This window comes from Ochotona princeps, chromosome 15 (assembly GCF_030435755.1).
Source record: "Ochotona princeps isolate mOchPri1 chromosome 15, mOchPri1.hap1, whole genome shotgun sequence".
NCBI classification, from domain to species: Eukaryota; Metazoa; Chordata; class Mammalia; order Lagomorpha; family Ochotonidae; genus Ochotona; species Ochotona princeps.
In genome coordinates this window covers 47,777,747-47,799,551 of record NC_080846.1, presented here as the reverse complement: position 1 = coordinate 47,799,551, position 21,805 = coordinate 47,777,747, and the positions used below count along the sequence as shown (strand labels likewise).

Below are 21,805 nucleotides of genomic sequence, written 5' to 3'. Positions count from 1 at the left end.
TGTCAAACAAGTCAAGGCCAGGTTAGCCAATGCCTTCTTCCCTACAGCAGGGCACTAAGACCTACACTTACACACTTGCCTTTTGAACAACTGCATCTGCCTCTCCCACACTCAAAAGGTCCATTTTCAGCTAGAATAAGGGAAAATACCATGGCTTTATGACCAGACTTGGTTCAGAGACAATGAGGCAAAAGAGAATATAGTCAGAAACCTGGACAAGACACAATGTAAAACATTCTTTTACAGAATTTCTATCAGAAATGTTTACATATTCCTACTTCTAAAACACTTCTCACTTACCATAGAGTCAAATACAAATGGAACATGACATGTTGGTTTTTTGCAGTAATCACAGAATACAATGACAAAATCCACAAACTCACACATTTCTAATGCAATTTAGCTAGCAATGAGATGAACAGTTTTACTGAAGGTGCTAGATTCTTGGTGTCAACTGGCTGGAAGCCAGGACAGATTATGTACCGTCAGATCTTTATGCTTGTACATGACTATGAAACTAGATACCTGATTGTGCTCAATTCTTCTTTGCTTGAGTGTGACTGGGGTCTTTGCTCTGCCCTTGAGCGGCTCTCTCTTCTCAAGCTTGAGCTCTATCTTAGAGTCTGGAAATAATATTGGAGAAACCATTACTCTCTGAAGCATAAAAATCCACATTATCATTACTTGGGTTTTAAGCACACTAATACATAAAATAGGCTTTCTAGTTGTAATATCAAGATTGTCTTTTTAAAAAGCACCTTTAATCACTTATTCCATTATTATCTCTTCCACTTTCAATGATTTATTTGAAAGTCAAGAATTCGAAATGGGTAACTCATGCAGGTACAGGAGCCCAAGGACTTGGAGTATCTTCTGGTGTTTTCCCAGGCACATCAGCAGGGAACTGGGGTTGGAAGAGGAACAGCTAGGCCTCGAACTGAGGCCCATATCGCACACCCATATGAGATGCTGGCACTGCAGGGAGCAGCTTTACTTGCTATGCCACACACTGGCCCCATCTCTCCCGCTCCTGAATCACTTCTTCCTATTCATTGCCCCTCCCACCCTTTTTTAGAGTAACGGTTTTAAACAAAGAAAATTCAAATTGCTTCTGTGTAAATGTCTCACTAAAAACGATTTAGATGTGGAAAAACGGATATTTAAAACAGTTGTTTTAAAACACCATTACCATATAGCCAAATCAGGTTAAGTCGAAATCTCAATTGAAGGGGGGAAAAAGCTATAGGGAAGTTTAAAAATGAAGCATTTGTGTGTTATCAAGCCCCAAATAACAGTAAATTGTAACTGCCAATAAGGTTAACAAAGTGCAGTAGAGATCTCTTTCCCACGCTTCTCCGTAGTTATAACAATCCTGAGCGCAACTGAACCCGGAGAGATCTTGTTCAAAGAGAAGTATAACCAATCACAAATCACTTCCCTCTTTGAACAAAGCCAGTACTTCTTATATTACTTGGTTTATTACCAAGATGGCTATTAATGCAACAATAAAGATAATGAACTTTATATGCTTCAACAGCCTGTTCTCCTACTCTTAATTTGGGGCATGGACACTGTGGCACAGCTAATTAAGCCTTCATCTGTGACACTGGCATCCCTTTTACTCTGCTTTCCATCCACTTCCTGTTGATGTTCTTGGGAAGGCGGTGGACAAAGGTCCTGGTACCTGGGCCCCTGACCTGGATGCAGTTCCTGGCTCTTGGCTTCTGCCTGGGTCAGCCCCAGCTACGGAAGCCATGTGGGCAGTGAACTGGAAAATGGAAGCTCTCTAGTCCTCTGAGACTCTGCCAAATCAATAGTTTACCTGATACAAATGTTACTTACATATTTTTGTAAACACAGTATAGAAAACTAGCTATGATTTCTAAAACTTCCATCACCAGTAAGTTGCTTTACTTTCTTAGAGAATAATGTGGTCCATTTGTTAAATCAGAGCTTAGTTTTATCTGAACTCAGTGTAGTGGTGCTAAAGAGATCAAGACAGCGCAATGTCCTCTGCTAACTTTCCAGTCTAGCGGCAGTCAGCCAAGAATCTACTGTCAAGCTTGCCTAAAAAAGATGTGATTTTTACCAAGACAGCTCAAATAGTTCAATCCTTCCTTAGAACTAAGTCATCTACTCCCTCTCCCCACTTTCCACAACTTCTGAATGGATCTATCAAAATAAGCATGTTCTATGTTTGGCAGCATTATGAAGTTTACCTATCTGCTTTGTAAACTCAAACTCTAAGAATGAGAAAGCAAATAATCTCTTTAAATACCCTTGATTGGACTGATAGGAGTATTTGGCTACAAATAAACTCTTCCAAATTTAGTTCCAACAACCACTTGAAACATGGTTTCAAATAGAAGAAAAACCACACAACTGTATAATTTGGACTACATCTCTAGACTACCAACAAGTGTCCTTGATGAAATGCAAAAGGGATGACCATCCACATTTAACTGGTTCCAACTCCATGAATAAAACACACATACAACATGTTTTCGGAGACCACACAGAACTGTTCTGATTGAGCGACTTTATTGAATTTGCAGAAGCATTCTACAGTAAAACATTTAAAAGAATCACATAGCACTTGGTAGGTACCTGTGTACATGTTCAACTCAGAAGACAAAGAACAAGCAAAAATTCCCCCAGAAAGCTTCAAAGACAGACACGTGTAGCCTAATATGATAATGGAGACAGGGATACCCAAGGGACCATATTTTGATATGCTTCAGAGTACTAATTTCCACAATGCCTCTACAATTGTTATCTTACAATCACAGAAATGAAAACAGGAGAATATACCGCTTTATGGGCACGGGGCTACATTATGACTTCTTAAGGATTTTAAAAGATCATTTAAATTGCTTTTAAGTCTAGATTGTTAAGCTTAATCATCCACAAATTATAACACTTTAAAAGTACTTAAAAATTAAATACAGCTCCATTTCTTCAGTGTACAGTTCACCTGGTAAAAGTCATAGCAAAGATGCGCTCTCGGAGTGTTTATCGTCTAGAGCAGTACTGCTCACAGCACTGGCCATAGACCGCAGTGTGAGCCAGCAACTGTGTGCTGCCAGTCATGAACGAAGCAGGCACTGCAGCAGAATGTCACACAGTGTACTGCTCTTGTATTAATAAAACTTTAATGGCAAAAATAAACCTTGTCATTGACGTAAAATGCCTTTCCATATTTCAATTTTGTTTTGTTTAAAAACTTGTCTGTGGGTCAGTGACAAAGTAACTGGCACTTGTAAATCGCACTGATCTAATTATGAACGATGATAAACACAGAAGTAATGAAAAAAACAAAACTGTAGACAAATCCTATAAAATGAAAAAAATACTTAAATGTGAGTATCAAAAGGAATAAAATTATTGATTCAAATATTTAAGGAGTGTTTAACTGTATCCTCGGACATACACATACAGTTTCATGAAAAATGGTGAATACTTATAGCTGCTAAACCTTTCCCAGTTGTACAACCGTAAAAGCGTAAAGTAAAATAGGAAACAGTGAAGTATTTGTGACACAAATGTGATCTAGAAAGCTTTAAATCAAACAAGACTCTTATCTGTATAAATTTTAAAAAAGAGAGAAAACTATATATATATAAACAACTCCTTGTATATAGCAATTTGACGGGTGGAAACTTCTGAAATCAACCTCATGTGGAAACTAAAAAAAGGACCTTCAAAGTAAAGAAAATCTTGGCACAAAAATATCTAAAACTCCTAGAAAAGCTCCTTTAAGTTCTTAGATGTCTTTGTTTCTAACTTTATTACTGCTTACCTACACGTTTCTTAATTAGCTTATGTACTTCTCCTCCAAATAATGTCCCACCTTTAAATGGAGTAACAGCCAGCTTATTCTTACAAGCTGTACTCATTTTGCAATCCTTTAACCAGAGATACCGGCGACCTAGGCTGGTAGATCCCATGGTATGGGCAGCTATCCTTACTTCATCAAACGCAGCCTCACAAACATACGAGGCTGCATCATACGTTTTGCTCAGAATTCCCAGGGCCTGGCATGTATCACTCGGATCTGAGCTGAGAATCTGTGCAGCCTGACTGATGTCTGCCTGCATGGCCTTAACTACGAAGGCAGTGTGGGTCGCCGCCCGCAGCACAGACGCTGCTGCCTCGTAGGCTCTGCAGAGCGCGGACTCTAAGTGCTGGTCACAGGGTTCGGTGGGGGGTGCCTCAGTGCCTTTCAGTGCAGAGGCTTCAGAAGTAAGGCCTAGGATTTCATCATCTAGTTTTGGAACCGATAATATACGTGTTGCCTCTGTGGAAGAAATCGGATACTTGCATGCCAGTGAAGGCAGCTGCCTGTCGATGTGCTGCCACTCCTCTTCAACTACTTTTAAAATAGATTCATGGAAGGGAAAAGACAGCTCTGAGGGATCTACTTTATCATGCTGCAAGTGCTTAGACATCTCCATGCCTAAGCTGGTGAGTGAGTGAGAGACAACAGTTTTGGCAAGGGAAGACATTTGTTCGGGTGCAGGCACATCCTGACACGCCACAAGGGACCCTGATTCCCTTTCCTCTACGGTCTTCTCACTGAGTCTACGTAATTTTCGTGGAGGAGACATGGTTTCACCTTCTTGAGATCTAGATCGATCAATTATCTTCCATATGTTTCCCACATCCAGTGTGGATGTGGAGTTAGAAGTCCCAGGCAAACTTCCTACCCCACCCTGGACCAAGAGAGAATTGACATAATCTCTGATTGCCTGAGCAAGTGAGGGAGAAATCACTTCTGATCTTTCGGACTCCTCTAGAACTTCCCTTTCCCTGGAGAGAACAGACTGATCTGGAAAATGGGACCTCTCCGCACATAGCGGCCGCATTCCACTTTTCTCTCCGTGGTAAATGTTCTCTACTACGTCTCTATAGCGAGTGGTGGTGGTTTCCTTAATCACTGAAGGAGAAGCCGCAGCAGAGGGCAACATGGCAGTGAGTTCATGCTGAGAAGACGACCAGGAGCTTTTCTCTACACTCCTATCATGGCTAGGCCTGGAGGGAGCTAACACGTCCCCTGCAGAGGCCATCTGCTGCCTCTGTCCCCTGCCAGGCAAGGCTGGAGGGGGGACAGGCTCCCCAGGTGGGGCTCCCTTAGCTGCCTGGGGTTCAGTCCTGCCCAAAGCAGGACGGGTGGGAATCTCAGGAAAAGAAATACCCTGAAAAAATCCACCAGAGGGAGGAGCTGGAAGTTCAGAAAAAGGAACAAAACCCCTAGTGGACTTCGCTTTCTTGTGTTCTTTCTTCTTTCCTGTAGAGGCAAAAGAGGCAGGAAGTTTAAGTATTACTTGTGTTTGAGTAGATTCTTTGCCTCTTTGCTAAAACAGTGTTGTTGAAGGAAAAGACTGTATTTCATACTCTGACTAGCCGGTCTGACATACTGCCCTGGCAGGCAAAGCTTACAGAGATAAATATTAGTAATTTGGGTCAAATTAAATTATCAAGAAATTAACCATCATGAGCTACAAGTTTCTAAATATCAATTGAGTTATACTTTTAATATTTTTTAGAAAGATATTGATGTATTAGTCTCCAAAAATATTTAAATTTCATGATTTTCTTGATTTAGCCTCTTGTTCCAAAAATATGGTCAGAACGTTTTAAAGTTACCTTGAAATCAGATTAACAAAAAACTGTAATTACACTTTATATATATCTGAACACAGAACACAGACAACATATTAGATTCAAATAATACCACTTATTTATAAAATTTATATACCAATGAGAAATAGATATAAAATTACATCTAAAGAACACAAAGTAGAATAAAAGTGATAGCATTCAGTATATTCCAAAGCACAATGCTTGGATATGATAAATGAGTATCAATATAAAAAATGAAAGATAAGCATTAGAGTAATACTATGGTTACATCAGTGGAGGCGATATGGGAAGAGGCATGCAGGAAACTCTGCCTTACTCGTATGGCTTTATTAAATCATAAAAATCGGATTTAAGGCAAAAAAGGATTAAAGGGCAATTTTAGGGGATGGAAAATCAGACATTTATGATTTACAATTCTCAACAAAAAATATTTTACCTTATTTGGGAGATTACCCCAATGGTGTGTACCTTGCTTTCTTAACCATGAAAACAATTACATGTAACTGATTAATATCATTTAAAATGTTACCTTCTTCATTGTCGCTGTATCTGTCCGAATCATTGCTTCCATTCTGTCTTGTATTTTCTGCTGAAGAGGAAATTGTTGGTAAAGGAGTAGAGGATCTTGAGTCTGTTCCTTGTTCTCTCAGTTTCAGCAGCTTTTTCTCATAGAGCTTCCTGGTTGTTCCTGTGTTACAACGGAACTCATTTTACTACTCGCATTATCTGATTAAAGGTCCACCTCAAATATACTTAGCAACATTTTAAACTTTCATCCTTTGCTTTTGTAAACTTGAGTGCTTAAAAATGCTGTAGTATGGACTACATTAAAATGGGTATCTGGGCCCGGCGGCGTGGCCGAGCGGATAAAGTCCTCGCCTTGAGCACGCCAAGATCCCATACAGACGCCGGTTCTAATCCTGGCAGCTCCACTTCCTATCCAGCTCCCTGCTTGTGGCCTGGGAAGGCAGTCGAGGCCCAATGCATTGGGACCCTGCACCCACATGGGAGATCCAGAAGAGGTTCCTGGTTCCCGGCTTTGGATCAGCACAGCACCGGCCGTTGCGGCTCACTTGGGGAGTGAATCATCGGATGGAAGATCTTCCTCTGTCTCTCCTCGTCTCTGTATATATGACTTTTCATCAAACAGAAGATCTTTCTCTCCGTCTCTCCTCCTCTCTGTATATCTGACTTTCCCCCCCCCCAAAAAAAAAAAAATAGATAAAATAAATCTTTAAAAAAAAAGAATGTTAAAAAAAAATTTACAACAATGCTTCCTTTTTTTTTTTTTTAAAGATTTATTCATTTTATTACAGCCAGATATATACAGAGGAGAGACAGAGAAGAAGATCTTCCGTCCGATGATTCACTCCCCAAGTGAGCCACAACGGGCCGATGCGCGCCGATCCGAAGCCGGGAACCTGGAACCTCTTCCGGGTCTCCCACGCGGGTGCAGTGTCCCAATGCATTGGGCCGTCCTCAACTGCTTTCCCAGGCCACAAGCAGGGAGCTGGATGGGAAGTGAAGCTGCCGGGATTAGAACCGGCGCCCATATGGGATCCCGGGGCTTTCAAGGCGAGGACTTTAGCCGCTAGGCCAAGCCGCCAGGCCCAACAATGCTTCCTTTTAAAAATATTTATCTATGTGGAAGTCGTAGTTTGAGAGTCAGAGATCTTCTGTCTACTGGTTTGCCTGCCAGATGACTGCAGTACCTAGGGCTGAGCTGGACTGAAGACAGGCGCTTTCTCCAGGTCTCTCGTGGGTGGCGGGGGTTCAACCACTTGGGCCATCTCTGCCTATTTTCCAGGCCGTTACCAGGGAGATGGATCAGAAGTGGAGCAGGGCCTGACGCTCAATGGGCCCTCACTTGCAAGCGCCAGGATCCCAAAAGAGCACCAGTTCATGTCCCGGCTGTTCACTTTCCATCCAGCTATCTGCTTATGGCAGGGGAAAGCAATGGAGGACAATCCAAAGTCTTGGGACCCTGCACCTGTGGGGGAGACCCAAAAGAAGCACCTGGCTCCTGGCTTCAGATCGACGCAGCTACAACCACTGCAGCCACCTGGAAAGAGAATCAGGGGATGGAAAATCTTTGTCTCTTTGTTCTCTGTAAATTTGTCTTTCCAATAAACACAAACAAATGTTTAAAAAAAGAAAAAAGAAGGCAGAGAAGTGGGACTCAAACTGATGGCAGGCAGCTCCGCCACAATACTAGCCTCAGTGGTTCTTAAAATACAAAATACACAGTAGACTGACAGAGGTCTTTGACCACCCACTTACTGAAGAGCCATGTTTTTTGACTAAAAGTCTTGGACTTTCTATATTTTCGCCACATGACACACAACAGCACTTAACTAAGCAGTCTTTTTTTTTTTGAAGAGCAAAGCTACAGAGATGAGAGAGAATGTTGGTGCCATCTGCTGGTTCACTCCCCAGATAGCCACAATGGCTAGAGCTGAGCCAATCCAAAGTCAGTAACTTCTGGGTCTCCAAGTGCAGGGCTCCAAGGGCTTTAGCCATCATTTGCTATTTCCCGCACCAATAAGCAGCAAGCTGCACTGGAAGAGGAGCAGCTATGACATCTACCTGCACTTGAACGGAATGCTGGACTCACAGCCTGAGGCTTATCCTACTATGCCACGATGCAGGCCCAACAATAATTGTTATAAGCACACTGTAGCCCTCTGAACAACTATGATTATAACCCTACAACTCTATTATATGGCCTACTGACAGCCATCCAGTTACAGGGAAAAGAAACATTCTACAAATCACACTGATACAACTACTCTAGTTAAAATGACCGTTTCTGCAAATTACATATTCTAAGTAGAAACCACAAAGTAAACTGATTATATATTGACCCATTTGAACATCAATGAAAATTTAAAATAAAAGCCAGCTTTTAATTTGTTTCACATTATCTGTCTAAATTTCTACTGGATTAGTAAAATGACCATGCACAGCTTTTAGATGTAATATATATCTGACAATGTTATACACTGCACTCTTAAAATGAACACCAGGTATACCAGTATTTAACTTGGTAATGTGTGTATGTATATATTATCTACAAAATATACATTTTCCACTATTTTTTAAGATTTATTTTTATTGGAAAGGCAGATATGCAGAGAGGAGGAGAGACAGAGAGGAAGATCTTCCGTCCGATGATTCACTCCCCAAGTGGCCACAGTGGCCAGTGCTGAGCCTATCCAAAGCCAGGAGCCAGGAGCCTCTTCTGGTCTCCCACTTGGGTACAGAGTCCCAAGGCTTTGGGCCATCCTTGAGTGCCTTCCCAGGCCACAAGCAGGGAGCTGGATGGGAAGCAGGGCTGCTGGGATTAGAACCGGCGTCCATATGGGATCCCAGTGTGTTAAATGCAAGGATTTTAGCTGTTAGGCTACCGCGCACCAGGCCCGCTAAGACTGTTTTTAAAAATTTTTCAATGAAAACATTAAAAACGGCACTAAGACATTCTAAAACCAGTGCTCAGGACAACAGAAATGATCACATTTAGGGTGCAAATGTTTTTCGTGCAACTTAGATCACAAATTTTAAAGTTTATTTTTATTGGAAGGACAGATTTTATAAAGAGGAGGAGAGACAGAAAGATCTTCCATCTGCTTCACTCTCCAAGATCACAAGCACGGAGCCGGATGGGAAGTGGTGCAGTTGGGATGCAAACTGGTCCCACGGGGGATCTCAGTGCATGCAAGGCAAGGACTTTAGCCACCTAGGCTACTGTGCAAGGCCCAAAGAAATTTCTTCGTCTTGAGATTACTGCCAAGAACCTCCAAAATTAAGGCATAATCAATCTTATTAAGTCATTATCTCCTAAGAGTGGCCCAACGATAAAACCTGAGTGTATTTAGTTCTGCTTTTTTTTTTCAATTTGTCCTTTAAGGCGCCACTCTCGAATTCCAACGAAAGCAGAACTGTTTGAGTTACTTTAACAACTGAAAAAGGCACTGTCAGCAGTTGAGTAACTTGAGTTGTATGAACAAGTATGTCACTAAGCTACTAATTGGATGAATTAGCTGTGTATTTTCACATCTCCCTCAATTGTCACATAAGACCTGTATGTTTCACAAGGTGCCAGAGACGAGCACCTCATACAAGACAATGGCCAGAAGAGGGAATTTTGGAAATCATTTAGTTCAATCTTTCCGTTTCATTTGCTTCAAGCAGTCAAAGAAAGTAAGGTCTTAGTCACATAAATGCTTAATAACAGACTGGTCCTAAGGTCCCAAGCCCTGCTGGGCAAGAAAACAATCGGGGAGCAGGTGTAGGAGGCTGTTGTGACATGGTAGGTTAAACTGATCCCTCTAACGCCCATATCCCATGTGGGCGCTGGTTCAAGTCTTGGCTGCTGTACTTCCAATCCAGTTTCTTGCAAAACTGCCCAAGAAAGCAGTGGAAGATGACCAAGTATTCCAGCCCCTGAACTCATGTGGGAGACCTGGAAGAAGTTCTTGGCTTCTAGTTCTGGCCTGGTCCAGTGCCACTGCGACCATTTGGGACATGAACCAGTGGATAAAAGATTTCCCTGTAACTCCATCTTTCAAATAAATAAATAAGTCTTAAAGAAGACTTCTTCATAGAAAAGCTACTCGAAATCGCACCAACGTACCCACAATAGGACCAGGATTTACTCCATATTTTACAAGCTGCTCCAGAAGATCTTCATTCGTGAGCTCTGTTACATCTAGCTCATCTTTATCATCTAGTCTGGGTTTATCAGTCTTCTTTGTAGCTTTCTGTAAATGAAATTCAGTTATTTCCATAATGACAGTGGTTCACTAGGAAAGTAACATTCTATACAATCAACATGCAAATACACCTACACATTGATTTACCATTAAATTAGGCCTTAGCATTTGATAACAATCAACTAAGTATTTGAAGAAATTTTCTATACTCGATTGTAATTATACTGTAGAAAACTAATAGCAAACCACATAATCCCAACCTTAAAACCATCACTACTACAACCTCCGAGCTAGAGTACCTTCCTATGGACACAGTCGTGGTGTCAGGACCTCACAGAGCAGCAGGACTGTGAGGCAGTGGAGGCGGGCCCAAATGCTTGAGCCAGCCACGACCCTGCCCCCAGTCTCGCAGGGAGTGCCTCAGCAGAAAGAACAGGAAGCAGAGCTGAGGCTCCCATCCAGGCCATGCCCCATGCTCAACTGCCTGCCACACCGACAAACAGCTGACGGCCATGTGCAGGATCAGAAACCCTCAGCATGCAGAACAAATGACAAGCACTGAAGTCAACTTGGGCCCAAATGACTACTGGAGGCGAGAGTTAACACTTTCTGGAAATATTCTATGAAAAATGGCTAAAATTACAAAATTATATGGACAGATGTCTTTTCAATTGTATTTGGGGGGAAAACGTATCAAGCATTATTTGGCCATATACTAGAATTTCTGCTTTAAACAAATAAAATTTTGAAATGCTTCACAGAAGACATTCTTTTTTTTTTAAAGATAGCTGCTAATAAGAACAACAATGCCAGCTGAAGGGGAATCTTTAATAATTTGGATTTTGGTGTTTTGGTTCACTGGTTAGGGTGCCACTTGGGGTGCTGGGCTAGAGTTCAGGCCCTGCTCCCTGATAATGAACACCCTGGGAGGCAGCTTGTGAAGGCAAGGCCTTGGATCTCTGCCAGCCATGTGAGACCTGGGCCAAGCTCCCAACTCCCAGAGCCGTCTCGTCTGATCATGTGGGAAATGAGCCACGGGTGGGGTACCTCTCTGTGCTGATAGCATACAATAACCTTTCTGAAAAAACTAAGGAGTTCCAACCTCTCGCAAAAGCTTGCAACTTTCAGGAAATCTTTGACACTCACCCCCATTCTACTTACTTTCCATTAATTACTGGAATATGTGCTTTACTGCTGTCTGCAAACACTGAACCCCGAGCTGCAGTCCCTGTGTGTGGTTTGTTGCCAAAACCTTAGTTCATCTGGAGGTTACCCATAAAGAGTTTCATACTACTGACTTTTTTTTTAAGGTTTATTTTCATTGGAAAGGCAGATCTTCCATCTGCTGGTTCATTCACCAAGTGACCGCAACAGCAGAAGCAGAGCCAATCCGAAGCCAGGGGCTTCCTCCCAGGCAGGTGCAGGGTCCCAACGCTTTGGGCCGTCCTCCACTGCTTTCCCAGGCCACAAGCAGAAGAGCTGGGTGGGGGGGGGGGTGGGGGGTGAGGGGGGGGGTGGGGGTGGCAAGGGAGGGGATTCTGAGCAGCCCGCATACCAACTAGCGCCCATATGGGATTCTGGGGCTTATATGTGGATTAGCTAGTTGAGTCATTGTGTCGGGACAACTACTCTGATTCTTTTTCTGGGGCCTGAGAATGCAATTTATTAATTATTTATTCGAGCCAGAGGGAGATAGAGAAGCTGAATCTAGAGCTGGGACATGAGCCTAGAGACTCTCGATTTGCCACATAGTATCTCAACTGTATGTAGCTCAGGCCACGTGGGCGTGGAGTTTTAATGGGCAGCAAAAAAGCAGGAGCACTGCCAAGGAGCCAGTGCTAACAGTTCAGGTCCCTTGGTTCCTGTCACTCACATGGGAGCTGTGAACTGACCATGTTCTCAGATTGCACGCTGGCAGGCATCTGGGCTATGAGACAGTGGCGCTCTCTGTGTAACCTAACCCCCCTCTCAAAATATTTTTCTCTGAATTTTATCCTAAGCACTTGTTTGCCTTAATTTAGAGAACCCCCAAATTCCCATAAAAATGCTAAGCACCCCATTTGACAAGCAAGGAAACCAAGGACCAAGTTGTCAGAGCTAACTTAGTAATCTGCCTACTATGCTATACAGTAACACTGGAACAAGTTATACCTCACTTTCACGTACTTACAGTTTCTGATCATTGCACTGTAGTAACTCTGTACTGTCTTACCTACCATCCTATCCACCCCCAGCAATGACTGGAAAAGAGAAATCAGAGATCACGTTGTATTACTAACCAAGCACCAGATACTATGCATGGATCACCCAGTGCAGCCTCACCAGCAGCAATGAGAATATTCTCGCAATGCAACTGGTGAAAGGTGCACGAGGCAATCTCAGCTTACTGTTCAAGGTCCTATTAATAAATGACAAACACAGATCTGAATTTATAACTCTGATTCAGAAGTCCTTTCACCCAACACGTGAATACAAAATTCAGTGGTCAATTTAATTAACATGTGCTGTGATCTGGCTTTTTTTTTAAACAGTTCCAAGTTTTAAAACATTTCCTATTGAGAATTCATAATCTTGGGAGCTGGCACTGTGACAGTGGGTAAAGCTGATGTCTACTGTGCCAGCATCCCATACAGGTGCCAATCCAAGAATCAGAAGCTTCTCTTCCAATGCAGCTCCCTGCTAATGTTTCTGAGAAGGAAGCAGAGATGGCTCAAGTGCATGGACTCCTGCATCCAGGTGAGAAACCTGGAAAACGCCCTCTGTACAACTCTGCCTTTCATGTAAATAAATTAAACATAATCTGGGGCCAGTGCCGTGGCATAGTGCTTAAAGCTGCCACCGGAGACACTGGCATCCTATATGAGCACCAGGTTCAAGTCCTGGTTGCTCCATTTTTGACCCAGCACTCCGCCAGTGCACCTGGGAAAGCAGTGGAGGATGGCTCACGTACTTGGGTTCCTGCTCAAAATGTGGGACACCCAGAGGATGTTCCTGGCTTCAGCCTGGACTTGCCCTTGGTGTTACGGTCAACTGGGGCATGAACTAGTGGATGGATGGCTTCTCTGCGTCTCTTCCTTTAACTCTCTCAAATAAGTAATTAAAAAAAATCATAATCAGACCAGACCAGGAGGCCACATTCCAACACATCTCATCTTCACCCTTTGCACCTGGCAACAAAAAGGGAGATCGTCAGCTCTGTATGTTTTATTTTTGTGTCCACAATCTAAATTAAACACCATAAAAATTGGGCATTATCAAGATGTGTATGATAAAAAGCTTAGACAAGAATGAAAAATGTGGGCCTTTCTCAGTAGCCTAATGGCTAAAGTCCTCACCTTACACGCACTGCAATTCCATGTGGGTACAAGTTCTAATCCCGGCTGCCCCATTTCCCATCCAGCTCCCTGCTTGTGGCCTGGGAAAGCAGTTGAGGACGGCCCAATGCTTTGGGACCCTGCACCCGTGTGGGAGACCTGAAGAGGGCGACCCGAAGAGGGCTCCTGGCTTCTAATAGGCACAGCTCTGGCTGTTGCGGTCCCTTGGGGAGTGAATCAATGAATGGAAGATCTTCCTCTCAGTCTCTCCTCCTCTCTGTATATCTGACTTTCCAATAAAAATAAAATAAGTTAAAAGAGAGAGAGAGCAAAAGAAGAAAAAAAAAGGTAGAGGCCAGTATGGTAGCACAGCACGTCAAGCTACCATCTGTGTTTCTGGCATCCCATCAGAGTGCCAGTTTCAGTACTGTCTCCTGGCTTTGGCCTGGCCCTGCCTGGCTGCTTTCGACTTTAGGGAGTGAGCCGGTGGAAGGAAGATCTGTCTCTCCTACTTTCTCTTTCACTCTGCCTTCCAAATAAGTAAAGAAATCTAAAAAAGAAGACATATGCTACATTACTATTTAATCTCAGCCAAACCCAAATTGCTTCAAAATGTTAGAAATTCCTGATTTCAAAGCCTGGCTCGGGAGACGGCATTGTGGAGCAGTGGCTTATATCACTGCACACAACACTAGCATTTCACATCCACACTGAGGTGACAGCTTACGTTCCAGCTGCCCTGCTTCTAATCCAGCTTCTGGTTAATGTACCCCAGAAATCAGCAGCACAAGGCCCCCGCGTATGGGGTGTGTGTGATCAAGATGGAATTCCTGGCTTTGGGCTTCAGCTTGCCCCAAACTGGCTGCTGTGGTCATTTGGACAGAGAACCAGTAGATGGAAGATTATTCACTCTGGCTCTCAAATAAATAATAAATCTTCAAAACAAAAACAATCAGGAGGGGGACACGGGGAGGGGTCGACATGGTGCTTCAACAGGCTAATTCTTTGCTTGCAGCACTGGCAAGCCCCAGCTGCTTCACTTCCCATCCAGCTCCCTGCTGGTGGCCTAGGAAAAGCAGCACAGGATGGCTCAAGTCCTTCCATGTGGGAGACCCAGAAGAAGCTCCTGGACCCTGGCTTCAGATCAGCTCAGCTCAGCTCCGGCCTTTGCAGCGATTTGGGGAGTGAACCAGCTGATGCCAGATGTCTCTCTCCTTCTCTATAATCTGCCTTTCTTTTTTTTAAAGATTTACTTATTTTTATTACAAAGTCAGATATACACAGAGGAGAGACAGAGGAAGATCTTCCATCCGATGATTCACTCTGAGCCACAACGGGCCGGTGCTGTGCCGATCCGGAGCCAGGAACTTCCTCCAGGTCTCTCACATGGGTGCAGGGTCCCAAGGCTTTGGGCCGTCCTCGACTGCTTTCCCAGGCCACAAGCAGGGAGCTGGATGGGAAGTGGAGCTGCCGGGATTAGAACCGGCGCCCATATGGGATTCCAGCGTGTTCAAGGCAAGGACTTTAGCTGCTAGACCACGCCACTGGGCCCTATAATCTGCCTTTCAAATGAAAACAATAAATCTTTTTTTAAAGTCTGCCTTATGTACAACTCTTAAAACTCTTAAGCAAAATTTGGCTTACACATGTTAAGAAACATAACCCTAGATTCTAATTTTATAATGGAACCAAAAGTAACTAAAACATCAAGTAGGAAAAAAAAAACACATACCATTATGAAATAATTCTCTAGAAAGACATTAAATGATATATTAAAGGCTAAACAGGCCATGGGATATCACAGGCACGCTTAAAAAATGTTAATTCCTTTTGCCCAGAACTTATCTGCATGGTGCAGAACAACTGGAAAAACATGGGAAATTAGCAGATAATATGAGTAAATAACAATCAATCTGTTAAGCCAATAAATTGTGATGGTGAACTGTGATTGCGGAAATTGTTTTTGTACAGCCAAGAACAGGTTGGGGATTTTAAAAATGTTTGCCAAACTCAATCAAATTCAAAATTTTACATACAGACAGCATAAAACGATTCACTATTATTTGCACAAAAGCTCTATACAGGATCTGATGTGTAACATTCGCTTAAGTGTGCTAACTTAAATGGAAACCACTGCATTCTCAACCAAATCTGAACTGAGAAAGTTTAAATACAACCTTCACCAGCGTGCACAGGTATGCTTTCGTTCAAAAGTAACACTTCCTACAGAATGGTATAGTGGCTTTCCTCAAGCACGTAAAAACAATAATGTCGGGTTGGGCTTTTTACTTAATGGGCAATGCCAGGCACTGCTTTAAGACATCTGGTAAGGTTTTTCAGCTTCTTTAATGCATAAGCCAAGATGTTCAATTAAATCGACATTTCCTTGCATGTAAAGGAAAGCACAGAAAATAACTACTTCGAGATTAAGCAACATAGTGGGGCAAACTCTGAAAGACATACATTAGCGCATCTTCACCAACAACCACCAGAAACTAATTGTTAACTACATCCTTTATAACCTGAAGCCTAGAAAATAGGCACACTGCATAGCAACAAAGTAGCTCTCAGGAACACGCCGAGCAAGAGGAAAGCGCCCAAAGTAACCATTTCCTAGAGGCAGCCTGAGATCTATCCCGCAGCAGACATTCAAAACTGAATCCTGACAGGCCTTCAGACCACGCAACAAACTCCTCCAGACCCCAATTTCTCCTCCTCTCTTCGACGATATTTTAAAACATCAAACTCTCACTAACCATAATTTTCAAAGTCTTTAATAAGAACTTAAAAAAAAAGTTTTCAAGTACTCATTTTAATTTAGATCAAAACCGTGCCGACAAAAGACGATTTATTGGTGGAAAAAAAAAGTTAAAGACAAGAAGCCATTAACGGTTCAAAAAGCCCTCCATATGCAAAAATATAAAAAAGGCGGGAATTTCCTTATTTGAAATTTTGCCCAGAAATTAGTATGTCACACATCGCCCTCCAGGGAGCGCTCTGAGACTCGATGCGAGTCCTTTCGGTTACTAAAGCGGGAAATCACTCCCAACTCAACCTACGGTGTCCGCGGGCTAACCCGCCCCAGGCTCCCGGCCGGGCGCGGCAGTGCGGGGTGCAGACACCCGGCTCCGGGCAGCAGGTGGTCCGGGCATCCCCGAGGGGCCCGTGCGGGGCGCACACCACCCTGGCCAACACAACTTCACACCTCCCCGACGCACCACGACCTGAGCCCCGCCGAGGGCCCCCCGCTTTGCACCGTCCCCTCGCGGAGCCGAGAACCCCGAGGCGGCCGAGCTCCCCGGGCCCGGAGCGAGCGAGCGAGGGAGGGAGGGGAAGGAGGCGCAGGAGCGCAGGAGGCGAGCGCGCGCGGCAACCGCCAAACGCCCGCCTTTGTGGCCCCGACCCGGCGTCCTTTCCTTACCCTGCCGACGGAGGCACGGCTCCGGCCCGCGGCGGCCACGGAACCGAGGACCGGGGTAGGCTCGCGCTCCTCGTCGCTGGAGAAGTCCGGGGGCCCCTTGCTGTTGGAGCCGGCGGCGAGCGGCGGCCGGTTGCGCGCCGTGAGGTGCTGCAGGTAGAGCTGCACGTAAACGTCCTTTCGTTGCTCTCCGGCCGGGAGCGTCACATTGTTGGCGACCAACTCGCTCTTTAACTTGTCTTTGGTGAGGACCGAGGGGTCTTCTAGAAACTCCGGCATCTCGGCAGCTGGCGAATCCCCTTCCCCGCACGCAGCCTTTCCCAGGGCGCCGCTCACGCCGGCGCGCTCGCTCCTCGGCCCGGGGCCGCGCCGCCGCCTCCGAGCCTCACGGCTCCGGCCCGCGAGGAGCGCCCTTAGCGCAGACACCACACAAAGCCAGGCCCGGCCCGGGCACAAAAGCCCCCCGCAGCACAACTACCGACCAAGTGCGGCCAACCCAAAGCCCGCACCAACCCCAGCCCACACACTACAGCCCCGAGGGAGAGCTGCCTGCTTCGCCCACGCCCCAACAAGGCGCGCCGCCATTGGCGGGCGGCGGGAGGAAGCGCGGCGGTGATTGGCGGCGCGCCTCGCGCGGGTTCCATTAGCCGCGGCGCCGAGCGCGAGAGAGGTTGGAGAAACGCAGTTTAAAAGGCGCTCGGGCGGGATCCCTGGCGCCCGGCGGTCCGATTCTGTTTTCCTTCTTCCCCCACCCTTCCCCTCAGGCGCCGATAAGGCACACGTCGTTCTGCTTTTGTGCTCTGTTTCCTTCCCTGACCCGGCTGACTGGAAGAGAAGCTGCCCTTTCTGGGGTCTCTGAGCTGTGTCTGAGTGGGCCCAGTTCCACGCCAGCTGCCAGGACCCCTGGCTGGGCCTTGCTCCCTTCGGGGACACTGTTCCAGCGCATGGCCGCAGCCTGCCTTTCCCTGGGAGCTAGCCCTGCAGGGCAGGAGATGCTGGCGAGCCTTAGGCGCTCCTGATCCTTCATTGGATTTTCTTGCGGAGTGGGATGGAGGAGCATAGGGGGAAAACAAAACAAGTCCCCCTTCTCTCTCCCCGGGAACGCTTCTTTGTTCCAAGAATCCGGGAAAAGCCTGATCGTTACCCACTGGGCACCTAAATATATGGGTGAATTTGTGTTATAATTGCATGGTTAAATACTCCACCGCCTTCTGTAAATGTTGGGGCTTTGCTAAATTATTTAAACTGAACAGTTAGTTGGAGCTCCAGACAGATTCGTACTTGCATTTTTTTTTTTAAACAGCAATCTGGCTTGAATTTTTCCCCCACTGGTAAGTGTTTTTCCGTAACTCTGTCAAACCTAGTAATGTAACAAAATGTAAGGCAACGTTTAGGGACGCCCGAGTGATCAGTTTAAACATACCATGCTTACTAGAATTTAATCTTAAAGGAAGCCTAGTGACCTATAATTTGTCCAAGAACCCTAATCAACACCACATTACCGATTCAGATTATAACCTGTTAGGCTCAGAAATGTAATACAATTAAAATGTCTTCTTGAAAAGATAAGGTTGGTAACAAATACTTGTTTCTCACAATGTATGTTTAAAGATACTTTGTTACTGCAAAGGCAGGAGGTAGGTCTCCGGTGTAGTTGTGTTTTGATCGTTTCCCCAGAATCTGAGCTCCAAACCAAGGTTTAGAAAATGCTTGGGAAAAAAGAAAAGTTTGCGTGATTCCTACAAGGTTGTGCGAAATTGGAATAAACAAGTGACTTGACCAAAAAGGTTTTCCAAGAAATTAAGACATTTTATTTCGTTCAAGTTAAGGAGCTAGTTTTTCTTTTAAAGGCAGATTGTCTTTCTGTGTTCTAAAGGCAATTTATTCTTTTCCAAAAAAATCTCAGATTTGCTCATATTTAAGCAGTAGGGGTTTTTTTTTTTTGCGATTTTTTTTTCATAATAGATTTATTTTATTCTTGATAATGTTTACTTAGTTGAGAAGGATGCACGCCCATGTGAACCACCAATTAGGATGGGAAGGGTCCAGGAATTGGGGGAAGTGGATGAGACGACTATTAAACTGTAGTATTAATAATACAAATTAAAAACTGTGTCCTAATTGGCAATTTGTTCTATGGATTTTTATACCTTATAAAAACAACTCTTTTAAAGAAATAAAACCCTGCAGCCTTTCTGGATACATAGCATTTTGTCTTTAGAGAAGAAGGAAAGGATCACAATATTTTTTCTCTTATTTTTATTTATTTTTTTTTTAAGATTTGTTTTCATTTTATTGTTACAAAGTCAGATATACACAGAGGAGGAGAGACAGAGAGGAAGATCTTTCATCCGATGATTCACTCCCCAAGTGACCACAACAGGCCGGTGTGCGCCGATCCAAAGCCAGGAACCAGGAAACTCTTCTGGATCTCCCATGTGGGTACAGGGTCCCAAGGCTTTGGGCCATCCTCGACTGCTTTCCCAGGCCACAAGCAGGGAGCTGGATGGGAAGTGGAGCTGCCGGAATTAGAACCTGTGTCCATATGGGATCCCGGGGCTTTCAAGGCGAGGACTTTAGCTGCTAGGTCGCGCCGCCGGGCCCTCTTATTTTTATTATTTTAGGTGATGTTTAATTGATCAGGATGGGAAGGGTCTAGGGCTAGGGAGAAATTGGTATTGTGATAATTTTTTCCAAACTTTCTATTTCTTCTTCCCATTTCTGGAGGAGTAGGGAGATAAGGGGAGAAGCTATACCCAACCTCTAAACCATCCCAGTACCAGGGGTGGGAGAACGCCACCAGGTATCAACCCAGGGTCACCATGTGGCACTCAGTCCAAGGTTGCTGCCCAGGTAGATTCAGTAGTTTCAAAATGCTGTCAATCTCGCTGATTTATGGGCGAGAAATCCCTTCCAATGTCCGTTGGCTAACACTATTGACCTTATAGTTTCCAATCACCCAGATATTTGCTGTCATTCTTTGCCTGGAGTAGTTGTCCATATGTTCTGTTCTGCATTCTCTGTTATGGTACCAAATGTCCCCTGCAGGCCCCAATGCTAACCTCTATGTGCACCATGGTCGACCATCCAGCACTCCATCCTCTACACTGTGGAGGACCAGTTCTCTCGGGTGTGTCATGGACCTGGGCCATGCAACCCAGGTCCAGCCAGACCCCCAACCTTGGGGCTCAAGGACCCGAAACCGACTATGCAGTTGGGCCCAAGAATCTGGGTCGTATGACCCAAGTTCTGCTGGACACCCCCACCACCACCCCTGGGGCTCACAGATCTAGCACCCACCGTGCACGTGGGCCCAAAGACCAAGGCCAGGTGATACAGGCCCTGCCAGACCTCCCCACCCCCAGGGCTCACAAACCTGACACCCATGATGCAAGTGGGTCCTAGAACCTGGGCCAGGTGGCTCGGGCTCCACCAGATCCCCCACCCCTGGGGCTCACGGAGGAAAGCATCACAATTTTGCAGTGTCTGTTAACCCCCGCATGTAAGGTGATCCCAACTTGCAGGGGGCCTACCATGGTTCAGTTGTTTCTGTCCATATAGTCTGAAATTATAATAGGAAGAGTAACAAAGTCTTGAGCTGTGCTGCTGCAATTGACGGCTCTCCATTTCACCCTGCTTGGACTGGCAGATTTTCTTGGTTATTTGAAAGTCTGGCTCTGTCATACCCGCACTGACCTTTTTTTTTTTTTTAAACTTTTTAAAAAGAATTATTACACACAGATATATACAATTACAAATACAAATAACCAGATAGTAGACATTTTTATTTTGACAAAGATTTCTTTTTTTTTAAAGATTAATTTATTTTTATTGGAAATTCAGATACATGGAGAGGAAGAGAGACAGAGAGGAAGATCTTCTATCCACTGATTCACTCACAATGTCCGGAGCCAGGCCAATCTGAAGCCAGGAGCCAGGGGCCTCTTCTTGGTCTCCCACATGAGTGCAGAGTCCCAAGGTTTCAGGCCATCCTCAACTGCTTTCCCAGTCCACAAGCAGGGAGCTGGATGGGAAGGAGGGCTGCTGGGATTAGACTCAGCACCTATATGCAACGCCGCACTGACCTTTTTTTCAGAGGCACGTTTTGTTGTTCCAATTCAAGAGGGTTAAGTTACAAGAGCTAGACTCCATGTGGCTGAACTGAGGCACATAATAGGGTCTCCAGGATCAGACAACTGCTGGAGACAGGGTGGTGCTACCTGCTTACCTAGCCAAGTCCCTGAAGGGGCTCCCCAGAGGAGAAGCCCATCACTCATCGCTGAAGATCCCACACGAAGTGATACCTTCTGCCCAAGTGTGATGTGAACAGAGTATCCTGCAGTGCTGCACCTCCAAGCCAACAGTCAAGACAATTCACTCTAGATTTTCACTCTAGATGTGTGAAATAGTACCCACGCCAAACAAAAAAGTCATCTTCATTCTCTTTTATTTTTTTCTCATCCCTGTCTGTTATTCCCAGCACCTTGCTTACAGATATTGCATTTCTCAGAACACCAAGCTGAAGGCACAGCTATCAGGAAGATTGCGTTTTCAGATCTTTCTAGTCAAATCCTAAATTGTTAGATTGATAATTTTAGATGTGCCCAGCTAAATTCCCAACACCAGTATTTTTCTTTTATTATTACAAAGTGAGATATACAGAGAGGAGGAGAGACAGAGAGGAAGATCTTCCGTCCGATGATTCACTCCCCAAGTGG

General features: G+C 44.7%; 1 protein-coding gene across 5 annotated transcripts in view; it reads right to left on the bottom strand.

The window, feature by feature from the left end:
- Positions 1-17,831, bottom strand: part of TMPO (thymopoietin) — a 30,303-nt gene extending 12,472 nt beyond the window's left edge. The window contains exons 1-4 of one of the 5 annotated variants that reach the window (XM_058673102.1): positions 17,091-17,820; positions 10,277-10,403; positions 6,173-6,331; positions 526-623 (exon numbers count right to left, since the gene is read on the bottom strand). In XM_058673102.1, coding sequence (XP_058529085.1) covers positions 526-623; positions 6,173-6,331; positions 10,277-10,403; positions 17,091-17,366 — 660 coding nt within the window. In that variant the 5' untranslated portion in view covers positions 17,367-17,820. Of the gene's footprint in view, positions 1-525; positions 624-3,625; positions 5,288-6,172; positions 6,332-10,276; positions 10,404-17,090 lie in introns of those variants that run through there. The other 4 variants (XM_058673103.1, XM_004583123.2, XM_058673104.1 and 1 more) reach the window with 4 other exon arrangements.
- Between the last annotated feature and the right edge of the window lie 3,974 nt (positions 17,832-21,805).